The 26,412-nt window shown below is 41.8% G+C and overlaps 1 protein-coding gene across 1 annotated transcript in view; it reads right to left on the bottom strand.

Moving 5' to 3' along the window:
* tafa1b (TAFA chemokine like family member 1b) overlaps positions 1–26,412 on the bottom strand; it is a 114,906-nt gene that overhangs the window by 5,990 nt on the left and 82,504 nt on the right. The window contains exon 2 of the mRNA XM_073469028.1: positions 10,772–10,912. Coding sequence (XP_073325129.1) covers positions 10,772–10,912 — 141 coding nt within the window. The remainder of the gene's footprint in view (positions 1–10,771; positions 10,913–26,412) is intronic.

Raw genomic sequence — 26,412 nt, 5'->3', positions numbered from 1 at the left:
GATGTGTTGTAGAGTCAAATCGGATGAAAAATCATCAGGATCTGAACAAAGGATCTCTGTGTTTCTCATCATATGTGAACATGTGCCCTCTCTTTCTTCGTTAGAAGGTCTTTGACATCGAAGGGTTCCTCTGAGATTCATCTTTTTGATGCTCGAATTTGTTTTTTTCCACTCAAGCGCTCTGCTGCCCCTCAAATGTTTGGAAAGCCTGTGTGAAAGGACCCTCTTGCATTGATTAATTCTGCTTTTTGAGCATGCACATCAAAGCCAGTGACTGTGGATTTTAGGATTGGACATGAGAGTCGTAATGTTATGCTTAGAGTTCCTTGTTGTTATGAATTATGTCTTTTCTTAAAGCTGCACTGTGTAGTTTTTGGGAAGAAATTTTAATAATAAGAGAAAATATTTTACTTTTTTTATAAAACTAAATAAACAAACTGACCTTAAAGGACAACATCATTTCATACAGTTTTACTTTGTTTAAATTTGGCGGACCCTGCCACCTTTCTAGCTTTAAACAGTGTTCTGGGACCTTATTTTCCTCTGAGGAAGACTCATTTATTCAGTTATTAAAATAAACACTTCTCAGTTTGTATTATTACCTTATATATATTGTAAATAAAATATATAAGCTCCCTTATTGATTATTAAAATATATAAGCATAAAAAGGCATAAAATATAAATTTCTGTATGTATTTTTCCAAACTACAGAGTGCATCTTTGAAAAATAAATTGTTTGCTGAAGAAAAAAGTAAATCTGAATTTAACGTATAAACCTGATTTTGTGACATCTTGAAGGCCAATCATGGTCCAGTTTGCATCTTAGACAAATATGATGTGGAAAGTTAAAACTTCCAGCACACATTACAATGAGAATGAACTTTAAAGTGAAGCAGAAGGCATCTTGTGGGTATTATGTGAATATTCAGACTGCCAACCCAAAATGCATTTGTTGGCACATCAAGGCCATATCCAGATTGAATTTAGAAAATCTGGACAACAAAAAACCACATGAAATGCAATCTTTGCAAATCAGATCCAAACTGCATTTGGAGGTTGTTTGAAATGTGATCAGATTTCCACAGATGTGTCTCAGTCAGTCTGGATGCTCTTGCTGCTGATATTGGATTTTAAGATGTCTTTTGTGTCGCGCGACACACAACAGCAACATCAAATCCAGACTGAATACATCAGTGCGGCAGAGCAGAATCCATGTTGCTACCAGCAGAGCCGAGGACAACACAGAGAGCAACAGTCTGTGGACAGTCACTCTGAAATAAACTGCCTGCTCCACGACTTGACAGTGTGATTGGAGAGCGACATTTGTCATGCTTCCCTGTTGGAAAGCAACGTCACCAGTGTATGTAGGGACCGACGCCCACGTTGTTACCACAGCAACGCATGCAGATTGGTTGGTGATGTCTGGACACAAAAATCCAGTCTGAGATCACTAAATAACAGCATGGACACTGTCTTTCAGATCTCATTTGAGAAAGAAATCTGATTTGCCTGCAGCCTTAGTGGTAGTCTAATAGTTTAACTTGTGAAACATATTTAATAAAAAATATATAAAAACAATATTTACATAGATTCAGAGAGAAGGATTAGATGTAATTACAGTAACATTGGAGCTAACAAGGTATTTTAACGTGTTTGTCCTTACAAAAAAATAAAACAAATTATGTTTCAAAGCATTGTATTTTTACAAAAATAAATAAAAATGTCTGCAATGCAAAACAATGAAGTCGCCTCATTACAGCTTTTTAAAAGCGGTGGACACTGTGGCTCATGAGGCTGAGCTTCAGTAGCCTTCATAACACTGGCAGTGTTAGCCCGAAAAACATGTCACCATGCAGAAATTATAAACTAGAGCAAGGCTTCAGGTCTGTGTTCAAAAGGAAAGACAGAAAAAACACTATAATGTTAATAAAGCTCAGGCAGGATGATCCGCCAACTTTTAAAAAAATGCACTTATGCACAACCCTAATTAACATCTTGACAGCTCCTCGTCTTGTACTAAAGGGAGAGTAAAACTTTAATGAGCAGCGACTATGAAACGCATCTTATAAATATTCATGTTCAAATTTGATCTTTGCCTCAAAAATCTATTTCAGTCAGCACATGTGGAAGACAAGCAAAACCTGGCAACACACTGTAAACGACATGTCTGGTCTGAATGCCTCGAGGATAAAACACAGACAGACAGAGTCGGGCCTGATGTGAACACACACACTTCATGTCTGTGGCTGTACTCGGGCCAGGGCGTCTGGCTCTGACCTTGACCACTGGAGAAGAGCCATCTCTGGGCTGGGATCCATGCATCACTCTCTGGTGACCGCTGACCTCCAACAGTCGTTTTACTTTAACTACTCCCAGTGCAGCCGTCAGCATGGAGGGTATAACCTTTGTTCCAACATCAGCAAACTTTACTCATCCTCTGTGTCTGCTGTGGAGTGCGAGAGGAGGAGGGAGGAGGGCTGTAAACTGACCACTGTCCCAACTACCCCTTCTGGGCTGACTATTAATTTCCAGATCCATCTGTTTACGAGCTGAAAGCCTTCAACGTGATTTAAGGCATCAACACCAATTAACACAATCCTCACGTGTTAACATAAAGTAGCTGCTGCACACTGTCAAAGATGACAGATGGGCTTGGAATAATCAGCAAACAAGGACTGGAAGTGTTTGATTCAAGATGTTGGCCATGCAGCAGGCTGGAGTCTTTAGCTTTGATGGACAAACAACCTAGATTGGGACTTGAATGGATTGAAAAACATGAAGCGATGGACCTTTTACAAGTGCATCTGTCAGATCTCTGGTGAGCGGCCCCGTGTGATGGATTGAACTCGCTGACACGTCCCTGCCAGGTAGCAGAATGTTTGAACACCTTGACGGATGAGGCAGAGAAATGATTTCCGTCGGTGTCAAAATGTGAATACGTGTCTGTGGGCTCGATGAATAGTTAATGTTTCTTAACTTGAAGTGGCCTGCGCAGCACTCGGTGGACTTAAATTAATCATGGCAAAACGATGGCTTTCTGATGATGTCAGCCGTGGTGACTGTTCTTTCGGTGAATCACTTAAATTAGTTGCCTTCAGTCAAGATCTGGAGCAGAAAGCAATTAGGCTTTAAATTCTCAAACCATTCTGTTGGATTAAATTTACAGTTTGGGGTGGGGGATTGATGCTTCCTCACACAACCAGTTTCACCTCTATTCTTTCACTGACTCATTCAGGCACTCGGCCCCCTTAGGTGCCCCAGTGTCTGAAAAAACACAGTGAAAGTGCCCTCTTGGATGCCCCTGTGGTGGACAAAACATGACAAAGTAAAATGTGAGAAAGTGCCCTCCAGGGTGAAATGTATCACGACTTTCTGCGCGCTGGTGCCCTTTTTATTTTTTTCCACACCTGCCCCTTAAACATCCGCCACTGCTTTTCTACCACCAGAAAGTCTTTTGTCTCTTCCTCCTTACCTGATCAGTTTACGTCACTGCTCTGCAAGTGAACTGATTACTTATTAAGCAAACAAAACGGCCCCTCAATCAGTCCTTCATTCACATAATCACGAACTAAAGCAAAAAGAGTTACAGTGAACTGCCTGATTAAAAAACAAAACATTTCCATCTTAATGAGACAAAGGCGCAGGGTACTGCAACAGCAGTAAAGTATTGAAAGGGTCACAGGAGCACGAAGCAAATGAAGCAAGTGTATAATTACAGCGGGACTGAGACTCGGACCCCTGAACTCGAGGTCAGCTTCACAGAGTTATTATTCGGCATTAATCTTTGCCCCCCTCAGAAAAGAGAGAGCTGAGGTTTGATTAACTATTCAGAAAATATCGTTTGGCTTTCTAATCACACAGCTTTTCTGAAATTTCTGAATTTGAAATGGACTCCCCGGCACCCGCAAGACCTGAAGAAGAATTTGCTGTATTTTTTATTTGATTACTTTGACTTTGGCTCTTGAATTTAAATTAATTCTTGGAAATGCCACAGAAAGGGTCTCTTGCTATGCACGACCACAGATTCATCTAGGTAAAACAGGAATGTACAGTTACAATAAAAGCTCTGCAGAATCTTTCATTTGATGCTACTATTCCTGTGTGAGTGTGTCTGTGTGCACTTGGAGCATCAATAAGTGAGCGTAGCTTTGCGCCTGTGGAGTAGGTGTGTGTGCGTGTGTGTGTGTTCGTGTTGCCTATTAATGGAAGAACAATGCCTCCTTTTGTTGTGTGGTTATTTCCTTTGCTTTATGTGGGCACAAAAAGGATTTACGAAAGCTGACAGCTGACATAGATCTGCCTTATGCTTCTTTACTTCTCTCTCAGCACAACAACAGACTTGTTACTCCAGTAGTGAGAGCAGAAAGGAGATATGTTACTCTTAAAAGAGAGAGAAAAGGGGAGAAACTAAGGAGACATTTCAACTCCAGCTTAGGATCAGATGCTCTCCTGGCAGGTTAAAGGTTTCGAGTCTAATCACATCGTCACTGCGGTGAGAGCTCAGTGGGATGTGACAAAGATGGAGGAGAGAAACCCAGCTTCACAGTCATTATCTTCAACTTCTACGAAGACACGAACATGTTTTTTGGCCCAGGAGGATTTTTGCTGTTTGTTAGTCCCTCCTTACGTCTGCCTTGGTGTGTGTCTGTCAGTAAGAGAAACGAGTTATCGTACAGTGTGATGTGCTCCTTCTGTCCATCCCCTCAGGCAGTATCTACCTGCCTGTTATGTGCCAACCACACACAGTAGCAGAGGGCTATGAAACAATATGAGAGCAGAAAGAGAGACTGGAGGAGGTTTTATAACAGGAGGGTGAGATGTTTGCTTAGCTGTTCTTGGGTGTCACCAGTTTGGACTTTGCTATCCATGCAAGCAATTAAACTAATGAGTAAGCTCTTACAAAACACCTTCAAGGACAAGGTTGGCCAATAAGGAAGCACTTTGTTTGATAAACTACATCCCCGCTAATGTAATGGGACTATTAGATTTTAAAGACTGTCAAACTCCATCTTGTTTATGATACTCTGTACTGTTTGACCAGTAATTTGTGTGAAAGAACTGCCGCGCTTCTTGTCCCCCCCCCTCAAGTAGCGTCCATGTGTCTCCCCCCTGGATGTATCTCAAATGTACCATGACAACCTGTCATGCTCAGCTATATGCGCCTGCAGCCAAACAGAAGGGTTCATTCCCCATCAGTGATCAGCGACGGGCGGGCATCTGCGTGCATCTCTTGTTGAAGGAGTTTACTGCTACAGCGGCTACATGACAACACAAAGTGGTAGCATGTGTGCACATTAGGGCATCTGCGTGCATGTGTGGAGCAAATGAGCGCGTATGTACAGTATGTGTGTGTGTCGGCACTGTGGCTGAGGGCTTACATGTCTCACACACTGGGATGAAGGCAGTGGTGCAGTGATGAGCGCCTAATCTGAGCGCATGTGATCGGCCCGGCGAGGCTGGAGAGATACGAGCGTTTGACTTGTTAAAAGGGATGTTCTTCACTAAGAGCCTCGTTGGCCCTGACATAACTGGGACATAGTTCTCCTTGTCAAAGCTAATAATCAATTCCCACTACGGGGATAATCTGACAGCAGACCCCCACTGAGCATGACACCTCCCTACACAAGCTGTCGTCACATCCCCATATATTAATAACAGCCCCAAACAGTTATCAATAGCAACTGAAACAACCCCGCACGTGCCACGTATTCATGAGGTGGTAAACATTCGACAATGGGGAGTGATCTTCACAGTGTGCTTTGATGTTGGAGTTTGAAGCTAATGACCGATAATATACCACATCAGGGAGACTGCCTGTTTCTGCAAATTTGGCCAAAGATAAAGGAGTGCTCCCTCCTCCGGGCTCTGTATGTGTGTCCAAACCAAACGACCTCTGAAGATGTATTTTTGATTTGTTCTATCAGAGCGCTGGCTATTCTTTATGAATTTTTTTTTTCTATTATTATTTTTTGTGGGAACATAACCTGTGTATGGTACAGTGGCGGCAGGTGTCCCCCAGGGGGGCAGCGAGATGAGCAGGGCTGCGGCATCGTTTCTCATCTGGACGGAACATTAATAACGCCGGGACCTGCGGAGAAAGCTCCATCTGGGCCAGGCCGCTGTGCTGCCGAGGGGACAGACCACTGACTCCGCCAGTCTATAATCCCTCACACAGTGCTACGGCAGCCTGCAGGGCCCGGTTGACAAACACTTGCAACTTTAGCCCTCCTAAATAATCCAAACGCTCGGACGGGGTGCTCCAACCCCTCCAGTGTCCACTTATTTCCACACTTAACAAAAAAGATCCTTTAATTAAATGCCGTGTTTGCAATGCGTGGCACTTCCGACTACAAATGAGCTCTTATGAATAATCACATAATCATTTCGTCTGCCCTTCAGCCCTCATCCCGTGGTGGTTTCAGTGTTAAATAAATAACACAGCCTGATTCGCTTTCAAGCAGGTGAAAATTATCCAACAGAGGAGGCGAAGGCCCCAGATAAAGGGAATAAGATTATTGAGAGGAGAGTTTACCTGAAAGGGAATGAAACAAAAGCCAATTTTCAGCCTGATTTGAATCATTACACTGTGAGTAGTGTATGCAGTTGAACAAATGGTAAGCTGTCCTCCACATTGCCTGCATCCAGAGCCTCCCCCCGCAAAGCTGACCGACAAATTTTGCATCATCTGGTGGACTTGTGCTGGCCATAGGGCTGTTGTTTAAACTCAGATTGTACTTATGCATTTTTGTATTCACACGTCCACGGACAGCAAACAAACAGCATGGATAGAAGTAGATTGAGAGACAGAGAGAGACACCTCTCTTTCTCTCTCAAACTCAAACCACACTGTAAAATGAGGCAGTGGTGATCAAATAAAAACCAGGTTTCTTTGACTGCATAGCCTATTTCTCACCTGAAATGTTTCAGAAACACTACATCTTAGTGTAATGTAATATGAGATTGTTTGCTACCAGCCAGCCGTCATATTGTTTCCTGTTTCGACATGGATGAGCAAAACCAATTTTATTGGTCTGGTGCGCTTAAAAAAATTCTGTGCTTGCAAGGATGTAAAATATTAGATTTGAGATTATTCATCTTGTTATTTACTAGTTTATGTGTCTTTTATGCCTCAAATAATTAGGACATCTTTTGAGATTCAGCAACTTACAGGTAAAACAGCTACATTAGATAGAGTGAAGCTACCATTCTTTTTCAACAGAAAACAGTATAATCACGAGTATTAAGTCATTTTCCAACTAAATTGCCAATTTTTTTCTTGTTCCTCGGGGATAAATTAATTTTTACAGTTTGCTGGAATTAAATAACAAAGTGTAATACACTAGCAAATACTTTGTTTGCTAATTTACAGTCATTTCAGCAAACTAAAAATAAAGGCCAAGAAACGAGAAAAAAAACACACCAATTTAAGTGGAAAATTACTCACTACTAGTGATTATGATGCTACTTGAAAGTGTTGAAATGTATTTCACTTATTACTGTGTTGCAGCAACGATCTAAAGTAATTTGATCTTATACAAAAACAACTTTTTCCACTTATTTGTAACCTTCGAACACTATCAGAGCCTACTGAACCACCTGATCTGAGATTTCTTGTCAAGTAAAAACACCATGCTGCATGGACAAATCATTTCCCAGCATTGAGTCATTTTCTCCACAAAGTCAGTGTTAATTTACATTCATTTTGTGCTGTGTGATGTGGTGGATTCTGGTAGTTGTAGATTTTCTACCTTTAAAAAAATGAGACTATCACAGCCCTTTCCCCCCCCGTTTCCTCTGGTCAAAAAAGCACTCATTTAAAAATATTGTGCATTCAACTGCAAAGACAGGTTTTATGAAAAGGCCATCTTTCGAGCAGTGAAATACTTCCTTGACTCTTTCAGTGTTGGTGCTCAGTAGTGTGGTTTGCTGCTCAGTGACTTGTCATTTCCATTTTTGTCACCATTGCCTTTGTTAATCAATACACTACAGCAAGGACTTTCTCAGTGCGGGAGCCCGAAGCATAGAGGCATGAAGTGTTAACGACGTCTCCCATTCAGTTTTTGATTTGCTCATTGGTTTATCTCTGTCCAACGATTTCCTTATCTCTTCCTTATCTATTTTTACATGTTTTTTTTTATCTTAAGGACTGTGTTGTCCATTTTACTTGTTGCCAAGGAAATGTCTCAGTCTGCTGTTAAGGTTTTCAAGGACTTTATTAGGTCTGTCTACGCAGAGTTTAGTGAAAAAGACACAATCTGAATGAATATAAAAAGATTCCAAAGTCTCTTTTCTGCTGGGTGCTGTCTGGGTGAGTGTCTGGTCGTGCTCCTCTCTGAACAAGGACAACACACTCTGCTAAAACAGCTGCATCTCAAGGTCAGATCGGAAAATGTTTCATTCAGGTGTTGCCTCCAACCATAGGGCAAACATCCGTTTCTTGAACAAAATGTCTCAAGGGAAAAATCCACTGATCACTGGAAAGTTTTACAGGTTCTGGCTAAGTTTTCACTAAACCAAGAAAAAGTTCTTATGTGTTATCCATGGCTCACATCTAATCCATATTCTAGGATCTTCTTGGGTGTCAGCTATGGCTAACCAACCTCGTGAAACCCACTGTCTGGCCCTTCATGTAACATCCCTCAAAATGAAGATATTTTGGTGTCATTTCTTTGCGAGAGGGCAGTCAGAGAGATGACTTTGATCGCTGCCGAAGGTGGGGGTGAAAAGATCGAGACTGAGGAGCAGTAAATGAGCTCTGTGGAGCGAAGGGGGCATCGCAGTTCTGTCTCAGTAGACTTGTGACTTCCTGTCGGCTTTTTTTCCCCCCCTCGATGGAGCTGCCTGCGCCTGATTGTTTTTCTCAGCTGAGGTAATTCAGGTGCACTAGCCTGGAGCTTCCCTGACTTGTGTTTATTAGTTATTCATTTCCATCAGCCTGAGCTGCCGTAGGCGATGTTATCTGCAACGTGCTCCCCACTCAAGTGTTCAACAGCCCAACTGGATCATCTCCCATGATGCCCAGCAACACGGCACCACTGGGTTCTCAATGTTTCAATGTTTTTTTATTATAAGAAACGTCACGGTAGAGAAAGTAATCTTGGAATATGATGTAGGGCTCAGTCCGAGGTGTTTATTAAGGAATAAGAAGAATTAGTATTTTTCAGAGTACATTTACTCACAGTACTAAAGTACAGTGTTGAGCTACTTGTAGTTTGATTCAGTATTTCAGTTTTATACTACCTTCTTCTTCTACTCCACTACATATTGTGCTTTAACTCCACTACACGTATTTGACAGCTTTACTTACTTATTTTTCAGATTTAGACTGAAAAATATAAATCAACTTATAAATCATGATATATTATTATAGATATAAGTCACAGCAGTATATAAAGTAATTAAAATTAGTTCCACATTTATCAGCTGCACAATTAAAGTGATGTACACATAACACATCAATAATTATAATCCTGTCATATCATATATATTATTCTGAACTGAGCCATTCTGTGTCATGAGCTGTCACCTTATCATTACTAGATTTGAAGCTAATTAGTTTAACCTCAGCAAGAGTTTGAATATAGGATTTTACTTGTATTTTTTACACTATAATACCACTTGTATAGCAAAATAAGCCAGTATATTCTGCTTTTTCAAATGTGGGTAAACCTGCTAAAAGTAGGTGCCAGGAGACGAGTTTGCCTTTCTGTTTTTTCCCCATTGTGTGTCGCATAAGTCATCACAAACACACCAGAAAAACATGGAACAGTAGAAAGCAATAGATCAGAACACATCCAGAAGACAATTTGAATTGTTTTATAAAGTCTCAGTCAACAACATCCTGAATTAGACACATCGCTTTTTCAGGAGCCGATAATGGAAGTTGCTACAGAGTGAGATGTTTGCTTCTATCTCGTCTCTGTTGATTACCAATCAGGCAGCTGACATGCTTAGAGGTAATATTAATCTATACCACATATATCATGTGGATAGCTGCACTAAGGCAGGATAAATCTCTGAGGAATCTGTCATGTATTAATTCAATAATGCATGTAGGGTTATACAAAGTTATACTATAAGTGACTAAACTCAGCAGAAATATGCAGTGACCTCCATTGTGTTAATATGCAATTATTCTCTATTTCTTGCAGAGTTTTCAGAACTGCATTCTGATTAAATGTAATTTAGCTAATACATTATTATTATTTGGATGAACTTTTATTGCAATGTAATATCCTTTTTTTTGTTTCATTACAGTGTCACGTCATTTAAACTTTGTTACTAAACTGGAAAACCAAACCTATTGCCAGAAAAAACATTAATGATGATGACTGTGCAAAACCCTGGATTACAGAATTTAAACTCTTGTTTATTTACATCCAAGGCCAATGTCATTAAACTCTTTCTTTCAATAATATCTATGCCTTGCAACTACAGTAAGGACAAGGTTATGGAAAGATTGTAATTATGGCAAGTAAGTTGTACAAGATCTCAAGGTTTGGCAACAAAACCACTTAGGTTAGGAAAAGATAACAGTTTTAACATTAATGCTGATTGCAGGTTTGAAACAAGAGGCACACTCCGGCCTCCTGCGTGAAAGCCAATGCCACTCTCTATATAGGACACTCCTTTGTTGCCACTGAATGTGGGCATATTGGATGCAATCTGTTCATAATTCTCAGTGTTAGAGGCCTTGGTACAACTGGTATCAAACAGATATAGAGCCTCCAGTAATAAATGCACAATGTTAAAACACTCAGACTGACTCACCATCCACACAGGAGGGTTTGTTGCGTGTCGTCCCGGCAACTTTCCCCGGTAAACAGGAGCACTTGACTGTCTGGGAACGCTCCTCAATGCGATTCTTGTTACAGCATCGGTGGGCCGCGATCACCTCACACGTACCTCCCTCTGCAGACAGACACAGACACAGACGGTCAGTACATGACACAGAGAGATTAACAGAAAACTGACATGAACTCAAGCAACTACACGGAAAGGTTTCATAGTCTTAACACACACGTTTTTTTTTATCAACATCCAAAAAGCAAAAAGCAGCAGTAATGTGATTGAAAGATAGGCTTCAGGAAGCTCGACCATCAAACCATGTGAGCCACGCTGCAGTACAATCAGTGGGCACTTCCACTGTAAGTATGTGTAACAAATTGGCCCTCTAGGCATCTCAATTATGTCATCTAATTGCCTCGCACTCAGTGATGGCTGTCCTCACTCCATACCAATCAGTCTATGATGAAGATCACATCATGTACTCGTTATGTATTAATGTGCCTGCCTTTGCATCCGTGATCTCTTCCATATGTTGTCAATACGATTTAAAAGGATGAATCTTTTGTCCAAGCTTCTCCAGTGAAGACCAGGCAGTCACAGGTTTCACTCAAACACTGAGATGGTTGACATCTTTGAGTCACATGACTGAGCCCATACAGTCTAAGGCTACACTGCACCAAAGCATTAATTCCAAAGAATAGGTGACATCAGTCAGAGGAAACGCTGTACAATAGGTCCCGGTCTGACAAAAGAGGATGTCAAACAAATTCTGTGAAAAGAGAAGGCGATATGTGCCGGTGGCGGTACTGGGTCAAAATAACAATAGGGGAGATTGCCCAGGGGAGGGAGAGGGGGTGATGGAGCTGAGGGACATCCTGAAATGAGAAGAGACGGGCAGAGAGAGCGAGAGAGCTAGAGGACAAGGTGTGTCTGGCTGCCAGGGACTGACCATGCCAGTGAGTAATGAGGGAGCCACTGGAAGTGCCCCCTTCACACAATTATAAAGCGTGGGGCTAATGCAGCCAGCGGAGCTGCAGGAGAGAGGCCCTCCATCACCGCTCTCCCCTTTCCTTACGCCCCAGGAAAAACTCTTTATCTTCCCGTGACAGCCACCGCAACAGACACCAGCGTCCAACAATTAAACTGGAGCTCATCCCTGGACAGAGGAGAGGAGAGGAGAAGAGAGGAGAGGAGAGGAGAGGAGAGGAGAGGAGAGGAGAGGAGAGGAGAGGAGAGGGAGGAGAGGAGAGGAGAGGAGAGGAGAGGAGAGGAGAGGGAGGAGAGGAGAGGAGAGGAGAGGAGAGGAGAGGAGAGGAGAGGAGAGGGAGGAGAGGAGAGGAGAGGAGAACTTTTTCTCTCCTAGCCACAGAATGGATAGAGTGCACAAAGAAATTAAGGCAACCAAATGCCACATTTCATCTTGTTTCAGCCTTATTTCACTCGGCCGAACCGACTTCTAAAGAGAACATCCTGCTGCACTGAGAGGATGCATTTGCTTCCACTGGCATGACAACAACCGGTGTGTGTTTCTCTAGCTGGGTTGGCTGTGCAAATGTTTGAAATGGCTCGGGTCATGAATTACGGAACTGAGCTCCCAGCAGCCTCGACAAGTTTGGCAACAGTTTTCTTCTCCCATTCCCATCAATGTCTGCCGCAGCCAGACCAAAGGCCGTCGAGTCCTGGATTAAAAGGCAAACATTTGCAGTCCTGCTGGACCGTGCTGTCGTGCAGTATTAATGTCACTCTCTCAGCGCTTGTTGTTGGATATTTCTGGGCACGAGGAGGCAGAACACAGACTATAAAAGTGAGGAGAAAAATCCCTTGAGTGTGCTAAAACCCCAAACCCCACAATGTGTTGGCTTGTTGAATATTTTACTGACAGCTTCCTGACCTGCAGACTTGCTTTCAAGTCAAAGCAGATCTCTGAATAAGTGAGGACTTTACGTTGCATCACAGGATACTGAATTGGGTTGAATCCCCTCGGCTAGATTCAGTGCCTGATTTGCAGGTTAGCACTACCGAGTTGTGACCAGCAAACATGTGACAAGGGACAACAAAAGACAACCCCTGTCATATTCACATCACTTACTCGAATACAATGTGACTTGTCCTGATCTGTGACTTTGGATTAATTTCCTCAGTGGGACTTACAGAAGCAAGTTTATGTATCAAATATTAAAAAATTGTGAGCTTTAGTTCGAGACACTCAACTCCCAAAACTGACCATATTCTGTAAATACTCATACAGTTGTAAAAATATTTGCAAAGTTATGTATTTTTTCTTCAAGTTTGTTTTTACTCTTAAAGAAGTGAAAATCATGCCAACAGCTCAATAAATGTTATTTTGAAGGAGTTACTGCAGTGGCAACAGTGCATCAACGGTATAAAAATTGATTCTGGAATAACTGTGTGTTAGAAATACTTTTAATCTTTTATCTGATACTGAAAATGCATCTCTACAAAGGGTATATTCTTTCTACTGGGCCATATTTTAGATAAAAGCTGAAGTATATTTTAATATAGCTGTTTAATAAAACTATTCAAGTTTAAATTACATCATAATTTTAACTAAAACATGTGAAATATGGCAGTATTTATAGTTACAGTATATACAAGAGGATTCACCTTGACAGCTTTTTCAAGATGAGGTCCAAAAAAAAAACATGAAAACATTCAATAAATTTACATTTGCACTGTAAATGTAAGATTTCTTCTGAATTATAATAAGTCTAAACTAACAGAACAATGACAACATACAGTAAATGAGGCCAGTATTGAGTCGCTGTCAGCTGAAAGAGATGAAAAGGGATTGTTGCCCGTCAGGCACATTCAATGATATACTGCACAAAAATATGGTACCATTTTCTAAATAATAATCAGTACATTTAAAGGATACATGGTTTGTGCGGCAAAGCTTTGAAAGATGCTGATTTAGAGGAGAAGTGATCCTTTTGTAGAACACTGCTGTGTTTTACCTTTAGACTTCAGACTGAATGTGAAAAATTTGGACAGCTCATCGTAATAATCACCGCCATCAGAATTCAGGATTATCCCTGACACACACACATGTACACAAGCACATGATGGTGTGTGTATCAGCCATGGGGTGAAGTCTAGCCATCAGCCAGGTGGACATTAGCGTGATCACGATGAACCATCTGGTCTGTGGAGGAGAGAGCAGAGTAAATGGCTTCACGATGACTCCACTGGGTCGGTCACAGGAGCCACTTAGACGACAAATGGTCACTTGGACTAGATGTAATCCCATTCAGGTAGTTGGCTGGGTAAATGACCATCCATTATCTGTGTCGGCATTTGTGTGTGTGCATCTGTGCTATATCAGATTGTTTGTGCATTAATGCATATAATACTCTGTGGTATTCCAGTATATATAATTTACTTTCTGCTGAACTGCACAACAGTAGCTGTGTGTGCATTAAACTGCAATGTGGGATTACAACAACTTGAGACGTGACTGCAGGTTGTGATGTATGTAGTGCTTGGAGCCTGTCAGGCGGCTAAAGGGGTTAAACCAACCTGCTAAGATGGAGTGGGTGGCTGTGCACTCTAGCCTTTGGTGAGGGGAGGTGAAGGGCATCGATGGGACCACTGACTGGCCATTTTTCTCTCGGCGGCCCACAGTGACAGCAGCCATTAAATGACTGGACGAGGTGATTATGTTTAAGGAAATCAATGCTTCATTGTTTTCAGCTTAGCCCAATGGCCAATTAGGAGCTGTTAATGAGGTAAGGCTGTAAAATGTGGAGATAGATAGAGAGAACGAACGGAAGCTCCAGACATACTTCATATTAGAGTATGTTCCACAGAGAGCTGAGAGTTTGAGATTTATACACGGAGGAAGAAAGACGCAAAATGCAATGTTGCACACTCATTACCTTTTACACTTACATATTAAAGTATTTTCTTGAGATTACATTTGAAAAAGTGAGGGTAGTCTTTTATTCAAGGACAAGAAGATTATGTGTTACTCTTTTTTAATTGAGTGTTGCATATGTATAATGGGTTCTTTGTGCCTTAATGTTGCAAGGTTTGCGTATTTAAGTCTGTTTATAGTGTCACTTTTAGAGTTAGTCCGTAGGTTGCCCACTACCCCCACTGTCATTTGCTCCTTTTTTTAATCAATACTTGATTGACGCTACAATTACAAAACTGAAAGTGTCTGCTCCGTACAAAAGCAGCAGCATTAGCAGCAGTCGCAGTACAGAGTAGCTGGAGTCACATTTTACTTCTCGTGACGAGAATAAAGGCCCAGAAATGCCAAACTGACATGAAAAAACTAGCTGCTAGAAAGGCCGAAGATTGCGTCGCCTTGTGTCTCCTGTGTCCTGGCCAAAAAGCTGCACTTGAACACACCGCAAAGACTGCAGCTGGTTCAGATACTAAAACTGATATTTGCAATATTTCAAACTGATCTGCTGTGAAATAATGACAAAAACGAGACATTTTTTGATGAATATAGTGATAAATGTTAAACTCACAGTCAAACACACGCTCTTCCTGTGACTAATACATAACAGACCTCAACTTGTTTTTCACCAGTTTAATGCTTTTAACGCGACAGCAGCAGAAAATGTTCAGATTGCATTAGCAGTAAATTAAAGCACTGCTGGTGTCACGATTTAATTAACCCTCAACAGTGTTTCGTTAGCTCAAGTTAACTTACTGGAGGCTTGTGTTTTGCTGCTGTAGATAGATGGGTCACCAAGAGCGACAACACACAAACCATGATGGGCTGCATTATTTTTGTACATAAACTCAAGGTCAGAGTAACAAACCCATGACAGTTTATTCAACCAAAGACTCCCGGCTCACAGGAATGAAAGTGACAGTTTCTTTTTATCTTCTTTGTGACAAAGAACGCACTCTACTGCCAACCAATTTCTTTCTGATCTTGCTGCGTCTGGCAATTTTTTGATACAGAGATAAATGCAGGTGCTCATGACATGTCAACACAAAGACACAAACAAACACAAAACACTTTCTGACTACACCTTGGCTCAGCTTCAGCGACAACAACTATAATCTATGCAGAGTGGCCAAGAGCTGTAATCACTGGCTCGCCATCAGCAAGCATTTCTGTCACCTCCTCTCTCTCTCTAACACTGCTTCTCTCACTGCTGCAGTTATTAAGTAATGACATATGGCCGAGGGAAGGAACACAGCACCCGGGAAAACTTAAGCTTCTCAAGGACTCGTCATAACAACTTAATCAGTACACACTCGGGTGAAAATGAGACGTTTCCGCCTGCATGCTGTAGTGCCTGTTTTGTTTTGCCAGACAGGCAGCTGCTGCATCAACCACAGTCCATCTTTCTGCACAATTCTCCTTTTCAGTGGGCTTGTTGTTGTTCTCCAGTGCTTCTCTGTAACTGACAGCTTTCCGCCATCTCAGTACTCCTAATTGTCAATTTACACATCTCAGGTGGCGACGGGAATTATGGTTCCCATTGTCGGTAAATAAATGTAGACATGCCTCGAGCTAAGAAATGTAAATTTGACAGTCCGTTCTCATTCAAGAAGCAGAGTGAGAGCTGAATTTCAAATTATTGCTGAAAATGATGCACATTTGGAAGACAAACTGAGACTCTCACAGTAGCCAAATGTCTTTTTTTACAAGCGAACAAAGTTACTTTGTACTGCGTGCCAGAGAAGTCAATTCAAGCCCCCACAAAGTTTTATTAAGCAGCAGATTGTTTATTGAGTTTTTTTCTCCCGTCAACTTTTCTGTCTGTGAAATCATGCATAATGGAAAATGACCCTTTTTCATGACTTGTGATGCACAGTTTTAAACATAGTAAAATGAATCTGATTAAAAAGTTGTCAGATATGCCAAAAATGAAAAAAGCTCTATTCTGTTTGTCACGATTACTTTTTCAGATTGGAGGAGGGGGGAAAGCGGGGTATTAATGATCTGTTTCAAGAAGCAAAGGCATCAAAGTGGCTGTGGGCCAGCTGTCCCACTGCATATATGTTTAATGATGCTCATCAGAATTTAGCTTTTCATTACTTAAACATCAAGTTGGAACTTCATGAACACTCCCCCTGATTACTTAGGATAATGTTTAAACATGCTACAAAGCACCGCCGAGTGGATTCCAAATGGAGGCCTCAGAGGCAGTGCCAGGGAACAACTTTTCATGTCCTTCCTCCTGGCAACTGATACGGTTTCTATATTTTATCAGAAATTACACAACCCTAATTTACCGCTCAAATTCCTCTGCTTCTGTAACAGGAGCATCTTATATGAACAGTGTGTGTGAAGAGAAATCCCTGGGAGGAGTAGAATTATACCTCACTGCCATATTTTCATGATGCTGCTAATGCTTCCTGAATCACGCCTCTTGGACTATGAAGGAGACGTGTGAAGTTGAGAGAGGGCGCCTGCATGCATAGTGCATATTCCTGTGTATATACCACATTAGAGATATGCTGTTACGTATGTCACTACCTGGAGGTGTTAACATGGACACTGGCTATGTGTCTTATACATGAGGAAGAGCCCTTTGTTGGTAAAAGCGTAAAAAGACACCATTCCTCTTGTGGTTTGGACATAGACTACTGAAGTTCTCCAGGCCCTGGAGAGTAAATCGTCCACTAAGGCTTGAGCCCTGGCCACTTGCTCTCACTCTGAAGCCCTTTCTCAGAGAGCTGACTCCCGCCGATGAATAATAAAAAGGTAGCCTCAAGGAGCAGAGGAGCTTGCACCATTCAAATCTAAACGCATCGAAAAAAGAAGTGGGAGGAACGCGAGCTCTGGGACGTTTTATTGTGCTGGCTGCAGTCTCCAAGAACAACAAACAAATTAATCTCTGGCATCGTTAACTGTTGTTTATCCAATCTAAGAACCTTTTGACCCGTGTGTCACTGCTGCATCAGGGGCTGGAGTGGATTCACTGTTTATCAAGTGCCCATCAGCACCCTGTTGCAGTGATCCGTATGGGTTGTCTGACCTCAGCCAGTGCGAAGGCTTCAGGCTGGTTTCTCCCTGACCCCCTCTGTGGCCTGGATTTCACTTTCTTCCTGAGGCAGCATCACCCACAGTAATGGGAGTAGACAAACAAGTGGACATAGCAGCTATAGTAGTGCCTGGAGCTACCACAAACCTGAAGGAGGGAGGGAGGAAGGAGAAGAGGGGGAGAGGGGATATGGGAGAAAGATACTCTGGAGCTCAGGCTGACTGACAGGAACCACTGACCCAGCTATACTGGAGTCACACGAATCAATGTTATTTTTTTCCCCCTCTGCTGGTATGGCTTATTTCTGAATCTAGCGATAGTCTCACAGAATACTGAACACTTCTTGACTACAGTCGGTCCAACTTACAGAAACCTACAATGAATGGGTTTGGTTAAAGGGTAACTCTGCCAATTTTACACATTAAAGTGTGTTTACAGGTCTTGGGGAGTACAAGTGTATATGTTAAAAAATGGTAGGATTAAGTGGTATAAAGCCTTCTGTTTCTCCAGAGGAAGGTACATCCAGTGATGTCGCTCAGTGGTGAAGTTGCATTGTGGGTAATGTAGGCGCCAGGTTTTAAAAAGAAGAAAAAGAATGTGTGGAATAAAAAAGGCGATATCTCTGGTTCTGCTGTATCGATTTTGATCATTTGTTTTTAAAATGTCCATAATGACTCCAACAGTGTGATAGGAGTGCATTGCTAGACCAATATTACCCACAATGCAACTTAACCACTGAATGACATCACTGGAGGCAATTTATCGGATCACATGCAGCTTCCTGTGGAGCCACACAAGATTTTATACTACTTTTTTCACATATGTAGTAGTACCCCTCAACACACTTTTATATGTTAAATTGGTGAAGTAACGCCTTAATGAGGAGAAACTCAGGAAAGAGTCTTAAAAATCTTTAAAAATCTTAGCACACACTTTGCTTTTAACATGTTTTCTTCATGAAAGGAGACATGGAAGAAGCCTCCAGTTTACTGAATAGGAAAAACAGTGCAGTGATTGCACCATCGGTGGTAATAGTCTTGACATCTTTAACAGGTAATTCCATTAGTACAAATAAGAGATGCGAGGTGCTGCTGGCCACGGCCCTGGTCGATTCTTAATCACCTGTATGGGTTTCCTCTCGTGGGCCTGTATGACTCCAATGCTCACATCTTTATGGTTATTAAAGTTAACGATTGCTGCGTGCCTCATTTACCAAGGCTCTATCAATACCAGTTCAGCACCATGAAATTACCCCAGTCCAGAGGGAGCAGCGTGACAAACCAGATTAAGAAGGGTTCTGCAATGCCCTGGCATATATAACTCTCCGTGTCATGGACTCAGCCCCGCCGCAAGAAGACCCACTGCCAAGCTCAAGCCCAGCGAGGGGAGGGGCGATACAACCATTACAGCTTAAATGTCAATTCAAGCTTTTATTACCCACATGGTCGTTCAGTTCAGAAAGGCGATGAAAACTAATAGCTGTCAGGTGAACGAAAAAAACTAAAAAACAACGCTTTGGAGAAAACACATTAGAAGTTCTCAGAAGTTACCTCAGAGACGAATGGTGCAGGGGTGGGGGGTGTGGGGGGGGCGGGGGTGATTATGGTAAATATATGCAGGATGTAACCTACTTCTATGGTCTTTCAGGTGTAAGGAGAACTTTGTTGGATACTCTTTTATGCGCATGGCAGTTATATTTGTATGGAGGAGGACTTCATTGCATTTTAAATGCGGTATCAAAATAAAAACCTGCAGTAAAGGGGCGAGATGGCTCGTGTCCCTTCACTTACATCCTACTTATCTTATTTCCATGACAGGAGGGTGAAGCCAGAAATAGTGTAGAGCAGTGCCAGGAACAATATTGTACAGAATTTACTATATGCTGTCACGGCCATATAAAGAGGGGCATTAAATAAAGTCAGCAAACTTCTATTTATGACTTCTTGTTTCTTACTTTATTCTTCTCTGCTGCTGTGTGTGTGTGTGTGTGTGTGTGTGTGTGTGTGTGTGTGTGTGTGTCATTATAAGCCAACACAACTATGGCATCCAACCGTGCAGGTGTGGCCGCACGTCTCTGTTTTACTGCACCCTGCAGTACAGTTGGCGGTGCCTGACCTCTATCCAGTGTCCATATGACACAGGTCACCGCTCGCTCTAAATGAGAGCCGGATAGCGAAATGAGAAACTAAATTGTCCATTCAAAATCACAGAGCTGCCGTTTTTTTTTGAATGGCACCACAGAGCAGCCTTCAAAAAGTGACATTCCTTGGTGGAAAACAATTGAAAGCTGTGAGCCCTGGAAAATAGCCTCAACACATACCATGCGTTTCAGTTCACCTTTTCGAAAAAGAAAGAAAGAAAGAAAGAAAGAAAGAAAGAAAGAAAGAAAGAAAGAAAGAAAGAAAGAAAGAAAAAGTGGCTAAAAATAAAGCCATGAAATGCCATATAGGATTGTCAGGTCGGACACATTAGAGCTTCTGTCTGTTCGAAGGTCTATTTTGAAAATTGCGCGTGAAGAATGACACATCGGAGGAGGTGTGATGCAGAGAACACGGCAGCTGTCTCAATCAGCAAACACGCCATACCACGGCTTCTGCGTGTGTGGTCTGGAGCGGCATGCCGTTTCAGGCTCAGGCGAGGTCCGCCTCGATCGCACACAATGCATTATCGAATATGCATAATGCATCAGCAGGCACTTAACATCAAATTATGGATGCATCCAAAAATTCCCAGAGTAGTGTATGTAGAGAAAAGGGCACTTTGCTGTGAAAGTAATCTGCTCACTTTCTGTAAAGCCGAGCAATCAGGGAGCTGCATGGTTTTGCATTACTGGGCCCCGTATGCAATAAATGTTAATAGGCTCAAATCCCCCTCACTGGAATGTTTGCATGTTTTAATGCTGCCTGTTAGCATTAAGGCAGTGGGCTACATCCCACTGTGTGTCTGCTAATGTTCGCTCTTACTCATTCATTTATTCATTAATTAATTCATTTTATTGTAAATACTTGAATGCACAAACAGCATTTTAAATGTACCAGCAGCACACATATCTCCAGGCTGTTAGCCTGAATGTGGCCTGAAAGCTGTTGAAAGTGAACCTTTTTTGCCCTGAAACTGGTTGATCCAAAGCAGTCCTGTCCCTGCATGCACAGTATGCTTTATTGTCTCGCTAACTACAGATGTGTCAAAAGATCTGTTAATAAAAGCCCACAGCTCTCGCACATGTTCTGTAATTCACCGTCTGTATTCTCTATTTAGGGCCAGTGTCACTGCCTGACATGTACATGACAGAGTTTCCCACTAAGCACCTTATTAAAACGGATATTGGCTTTTAAATGACGCATTCACGAGATGATAATTGTATGGCGGAGCATTGATCACATTCCCAGGAAAAATCAATGTGCTAAACACTTCGGTCCTGTTTGACAATGCAGAGTAACGATGTCAGATGTGGCATTTAGCGGCTGACCTTGCTCTTGATAGCAACAAGGACAAGAGTGTGTGTGGACTATGAAGAGGACAGGAGCGTGAGGCTGCCATAAAAAGCTGTGATTCGTCACGACTGAAGAAGTTCTATTTAAGGTGATCAGGCAACAGAAGTTTTTCAAACCTGCCTTTCACATTTTTTCCCTCATTTGATTAATCGTTGGATCAATCAAAGGGCACAGGGGTGATTTATCTAAGACAACGGCCATTTGTCATCAGGTCTTCTAATTTCATTGGTGGACTTTTTCAGAATAGAAATCTGTAGCTCTTGCAGTACTTTTGCAACATCATATTCATTATATACTAAGAGTTTATCTTAATATACACTGTTTATATTGTACATACTATTGTACATACTATGTATTTACAAGTCTATTTCTATTTCTTACCTTTTTATTATATTGTTTATCTTTTACTATTATTATTGTTTATTGTTAAATTGAACTGTCCTTGGGCTGCTGTGACACAGAAATTTCCCCATTTGCGGGACAAATAAAGGAATTCTGATTCTGATTCTGATCTACATTTGTCTACCATCAGATATGTTGCCTTAATATCAGTCAGTGATTAAATGACAATAATTTGTCAGATTCCATACGTTTACGACCTGCAACCTGCAACACGGCAGCATGACATTATCCCAGCATTCAAGCTTCCCACCCTGAGCGGACGTCAGAGGAAAATGACCGCAAAGTGAATAGGGTCAGTTGTCTATGTATTCAAACACTTTTCACCCCGCTTTCAGGTTTAAACACTTTGGCCTTCCAATGTTGTTGAACGACACGTTGTGCAAACAAGTTATTTTTCAGCATACCCTGGTCTTAAGTTGCCGCGCAAAGAGGCATCACAAACAGCGAACCCTTTCCATACATCCTCAACACATAATTAAATTTAATTGGAGCCACAATTGTGTAGAACATGATCTGATGAAAGAAATATTCACCGTTAATTCTCACCATCCTCGGTAGTGTTTCTTTACTGTAGAAGCTAATTATCCTTCTCATAAGGCAGTGCAGATACCTTTAGAGACAGGTTCAGAGAGCATAATGGAGGCTATTGAAAATACAGCACAGTACACAATGTGCAACAGATTAACTAGGGGGCAAATAGACTTCGGACAATGATAATCTATTTTGTGTCACAGAGCACCAAAATGGGTTTTCAACCTACTTCTGTACCTGTGGGAAAGAATCACAGCTATGACAAATGACTAAAATCGAGACGAGAGTCGGGGTGGGTGCGGGGGGCAGATCAGTGGGGGTACGAATGAGAGGAGAAGGGGAGCGCAGTTATTTGCAGACTCTAAAATCGGAACATTATGAGAACTGGAACACAATTTGGCATCAGATTACTCACAGCGATATCCATCAAAACACACAATTCAGTCACTCAATATCATTACTGTCGGCCTGATAAGCTTTTAAGCTGGAGATAACATCTTGATGTGGTAACACAAGTGGGAGAGGAGTCTCAGTCTCATCTGTTTTCATTGTTGAGGCCACAACAGAGAAAAATGAACTGCGTACCACCGCAATGAGATGTGAGATGATTCATTATAAACATGATTGACGAGTTTATCGTTAACACGCTGCCATCTCACATCCCTGCAGAGACGAGGACAACAACAAACTTTCACCACTTTCGGATCAATAGTGTTTATTAAAACGTGCTTTTTTAAGAATGCCATGTTTTCTCTGTGTGCACACATAATATTGCAATCAAACATTTTCAAGCTTCCTGCTGGCTTCTCATCAAACGGCCTAACATTGGGAGCATGCTGAATTGACTGGCTGAATGCTGGAGCTCCGTGAAAAGAAAAAGGCCTAGCTTTCGCTCTTTTCTTTTTTGACTGAGAGTGATTACTTCATCTTCCATAGCCATCCTCTGCAGAAAGGAATCAATCAGCAACTGAAATATGCCTTGATTCAGTCACAGAAACTATCCCCCATCTAGGAGATTAAATATCAGTCTTAATGAATGACACAGGCTCTTGTACCCATTAATTACAAAGATTAGAATCATGACGTTGAACTCGTGCCCACGCTGATTCTCAAGGTCATTCTTTCTTATATATGTAGACTTACACGCAACGAAACAAAGAAAGAATTAATTAAACGTTTAAAAAAAAAGTTCACAAGTTCAGTTCTACAAGCACTTTTCTGCTGCCCTGAAACTCGCCTGTGAGAAGTTATGGCAACAAAACGACCAAATGATCGAATTTTTAGAGCCTTGTGTCAACACAAGCACCCAATATCCACGTACAGTTTGTGTACCTTGGGCATTATATTGTCTCGTAACTGTGAAAGCCTTAAGTAGAAATGAAATGAAAACCTGAATCTCCTCATCAGTCTTGCCTCTACATACCTGTAAATTTGATCTGTGCCACCAGGGTGGACTGTGAAATCATGTGGCTGCACATCAAAGTGTGACTGCACTCAGTGTGCATACTAATGCAAGAAGCGATGCACTGAGCTCTATGATGGAAAGAGAGGGAGACAGAGAGAGAGAGAGAGAGGGGGAGAAAACAGCCAGAGAAAATCTCCCTTCAAAGAAAAATAAATATATTGGAAAAACTGAATTGTGTTGACATTTAGTGAATATTTTATCCTGGAGAGAAATAAGGTTAAACACAATTTTCAGGTACATAAAGGTCCACATTAACGACTTCTCCATGCTGATGTCTACCTTTCATCCACAGATTGTACCATCAAAAATGCCCCCATCCCTTTTCTCCTTTCTCCTTTCTCCGCTCCTTAACCCATCAACTTGGGATGAGATATGGCTGGTAAGGTGCCAAAAGCAGCAGCCACCGCTTGTCCCCTCTTTATCCATCATATGCGCTGCATCATTTCCCTGGTCATTGCCTGTGTACTGTGTGGTGCTCCAAGTCGTGACTGTGGGATCAGGGCTGCGAGATAAGTGATTGTCTCCTGGCAGACAGACGAGCTGCCTTGACAGGCAATGAAGAAAGGAGCCTCTGCAAAGCACTTCAGCACCGGCTCTCCCTATCTCTCTCTGTTCTGTCTCCCTCCATCCATCCATCTATCCATCCATCCACCCATCTGTCCATCCATCCATCCATCGCTCTCCAAGGTAGGTCAAAAGAAAGATCCTGCTTGGCAGCTCATTCCTCACTCTGATGAAGCTGCTTGTTAGAGACTCATCAACTCCTTTCTGTGTCTCTCACACACACACACACACACACACACACACACACACACACACACACACACACACACACACACACACACACACAAACTAAGTGCGATGCTATCTTTCACTCTATACTTGTCTTCGAATGTCTCCATTTCACTTTTCTCACTGCCTGCCTTCTCTTCTCACATCTCTCTCTCATTAGAGACATCTCAAATGGTGGAGGTGTAGCATCTGACCGGACTGAGCTGTGACGTGTTCAGAGCGGACAGATCGCACCATGTAGTACTCTCATTACCCCAGGTCACTGACCAGAGGTCATCCAGGCTCAGTGGCCCCACTGGCTGGCAGCTGTTGCAATAAGACCACACCTTTGCCATGAAAAAACATTGAGGATGTGACGCATGCAGTAAGGGGGAGGGAAAATAATCAATGTGTGTCATGATTGTACACACACACACAAAATCAACTTTCAAAATAGCTCTTACATGTTGCAGTAATCATTGCAATTAACTCGATCATATAAAGGAGGCATTCAGCGGGGCGCAAGTAAATGTTTCTAAATGGCAACTAATGGAGTTGTACTGGTTGTCTTCTGCTTGACACTGTTGCAAAGGAGTGTGTTTTTGATTAATTTCATCACGGGGTAATTTGTACATTAATTTTCACATTATTGCTCTGATCTGTCAACACCTATGCACTCTAAACGGAAGAAAATGCAATAACAATACTTGCCAGCTGTTTCTCGCACACAAATTAAATTAGAGTGCAGCTCTCAAGGCTCAGCAACAGATGGTTGATCGAGAGGAGAGTAAATCCCCAGTAGTTACTGTACTTTGACAATCCTATGTTTATCACCCCGGACTTTTCTGGGTGAGCTCTATTATTTATCCATTTTCACAAGTGATGGCATTTTGTAACAGCAAACTGCTGTGTGTTTTAGAGCAGACAGACTCATTCAGCTGCACACAAAGGCAGCTTGTTTAAATGTGTTTTAAAGGTCTCCTATCTTTCATTCTCAGAGTTACTGTGGCTGAGGCGGATGCCAACTCTATTGAAAGTAGAAATGTCTTCAGACCCGCCTGCTCTCTTCGGAATTTAATTAATCACCTTCAAATTTGGCATGTGGCCTTCTGAGAATTGTGCAGCTTTTTGTTGACGTCACGAGCTGAGCCTTGCACGCCCTCTCAGGCCCGCACACCTCTGCTGGCATCAGCTGGAGGGCTCCGATAAGACGGAGGAACAGGGCGAGATGCAGACTGTGATGTGCTCTCCAACCCTAGAGGGTCTCACTCTGAACGTACAGTACCGACTCTCAGCGCATTGCAGCACAGCGGCACCTTTAACACATGAGCCTTTGGGAGGAAGGAACGAGCTGACAAATGTTGATATTCAATAAGTGGCTGAAAGTTCAATTCTGGTTTCATATTACCTGGGTCCTATTTGTCATATTTTCATATTGGACTATTTTCTATTGTTAATAATGTGCTTCTGTCCTTGTCCTGTGTTCCCAGATTTTGGCAATTACTGATGAATACATGGCCAATGTCATGGCCGAAAAAAACTTATTATCATTATGAAACCTGTATTTAAAGATGTAAGTCCCGTTGAAATCACAAAATCTCTTTTTCAATGGAGCCCTACCTTGTTTCAGACAATATACATGCCAGCATTGAAAACCAATTAGAAAATGATGACCAAAGCTATGAATATTATATATAATATATTATATATAACTCGTAATAAACCAGAGTTTTTCATTGAGAAATGCATAAAGTAATAAGGATCCTATTTTTGTGACGAGGTAATGACCTGAACTTTTGTTTTTTCCCTGTTTGACGTTGAAATCTGTTTTAACTGTCTGTGTTATATTTTGGTGCAAAGCACCGTTGCTGGCGTGTTTTATATAGAGCTGCAAGGATTAGCTGATTAATCGATTAGTTAATGGACAGAGACTATGTTGAAAATTGATTAAAAGTCAAACATTTCATTCATTATCTTTGGGTT

The sequence above is a fragment of the Pagrus major genome, chromosome 6 (genome assembly GCF_040436345.1).
Source record: "Pagrus major chromosome 6, Pma_NU_1.0".
In the NCBI taxonomy this organism is placed as follows: Eukaryota; Metazoa; Chordata; class Actinopteri; order Spariformes; family Sparidae; genus Pagrus; species Pagrus major.
The sequence above is the reverse complement of the archived record's forward strand: the minus strand, read 5'-3'. Positions and strand labels throughout refer to the sequence as shown.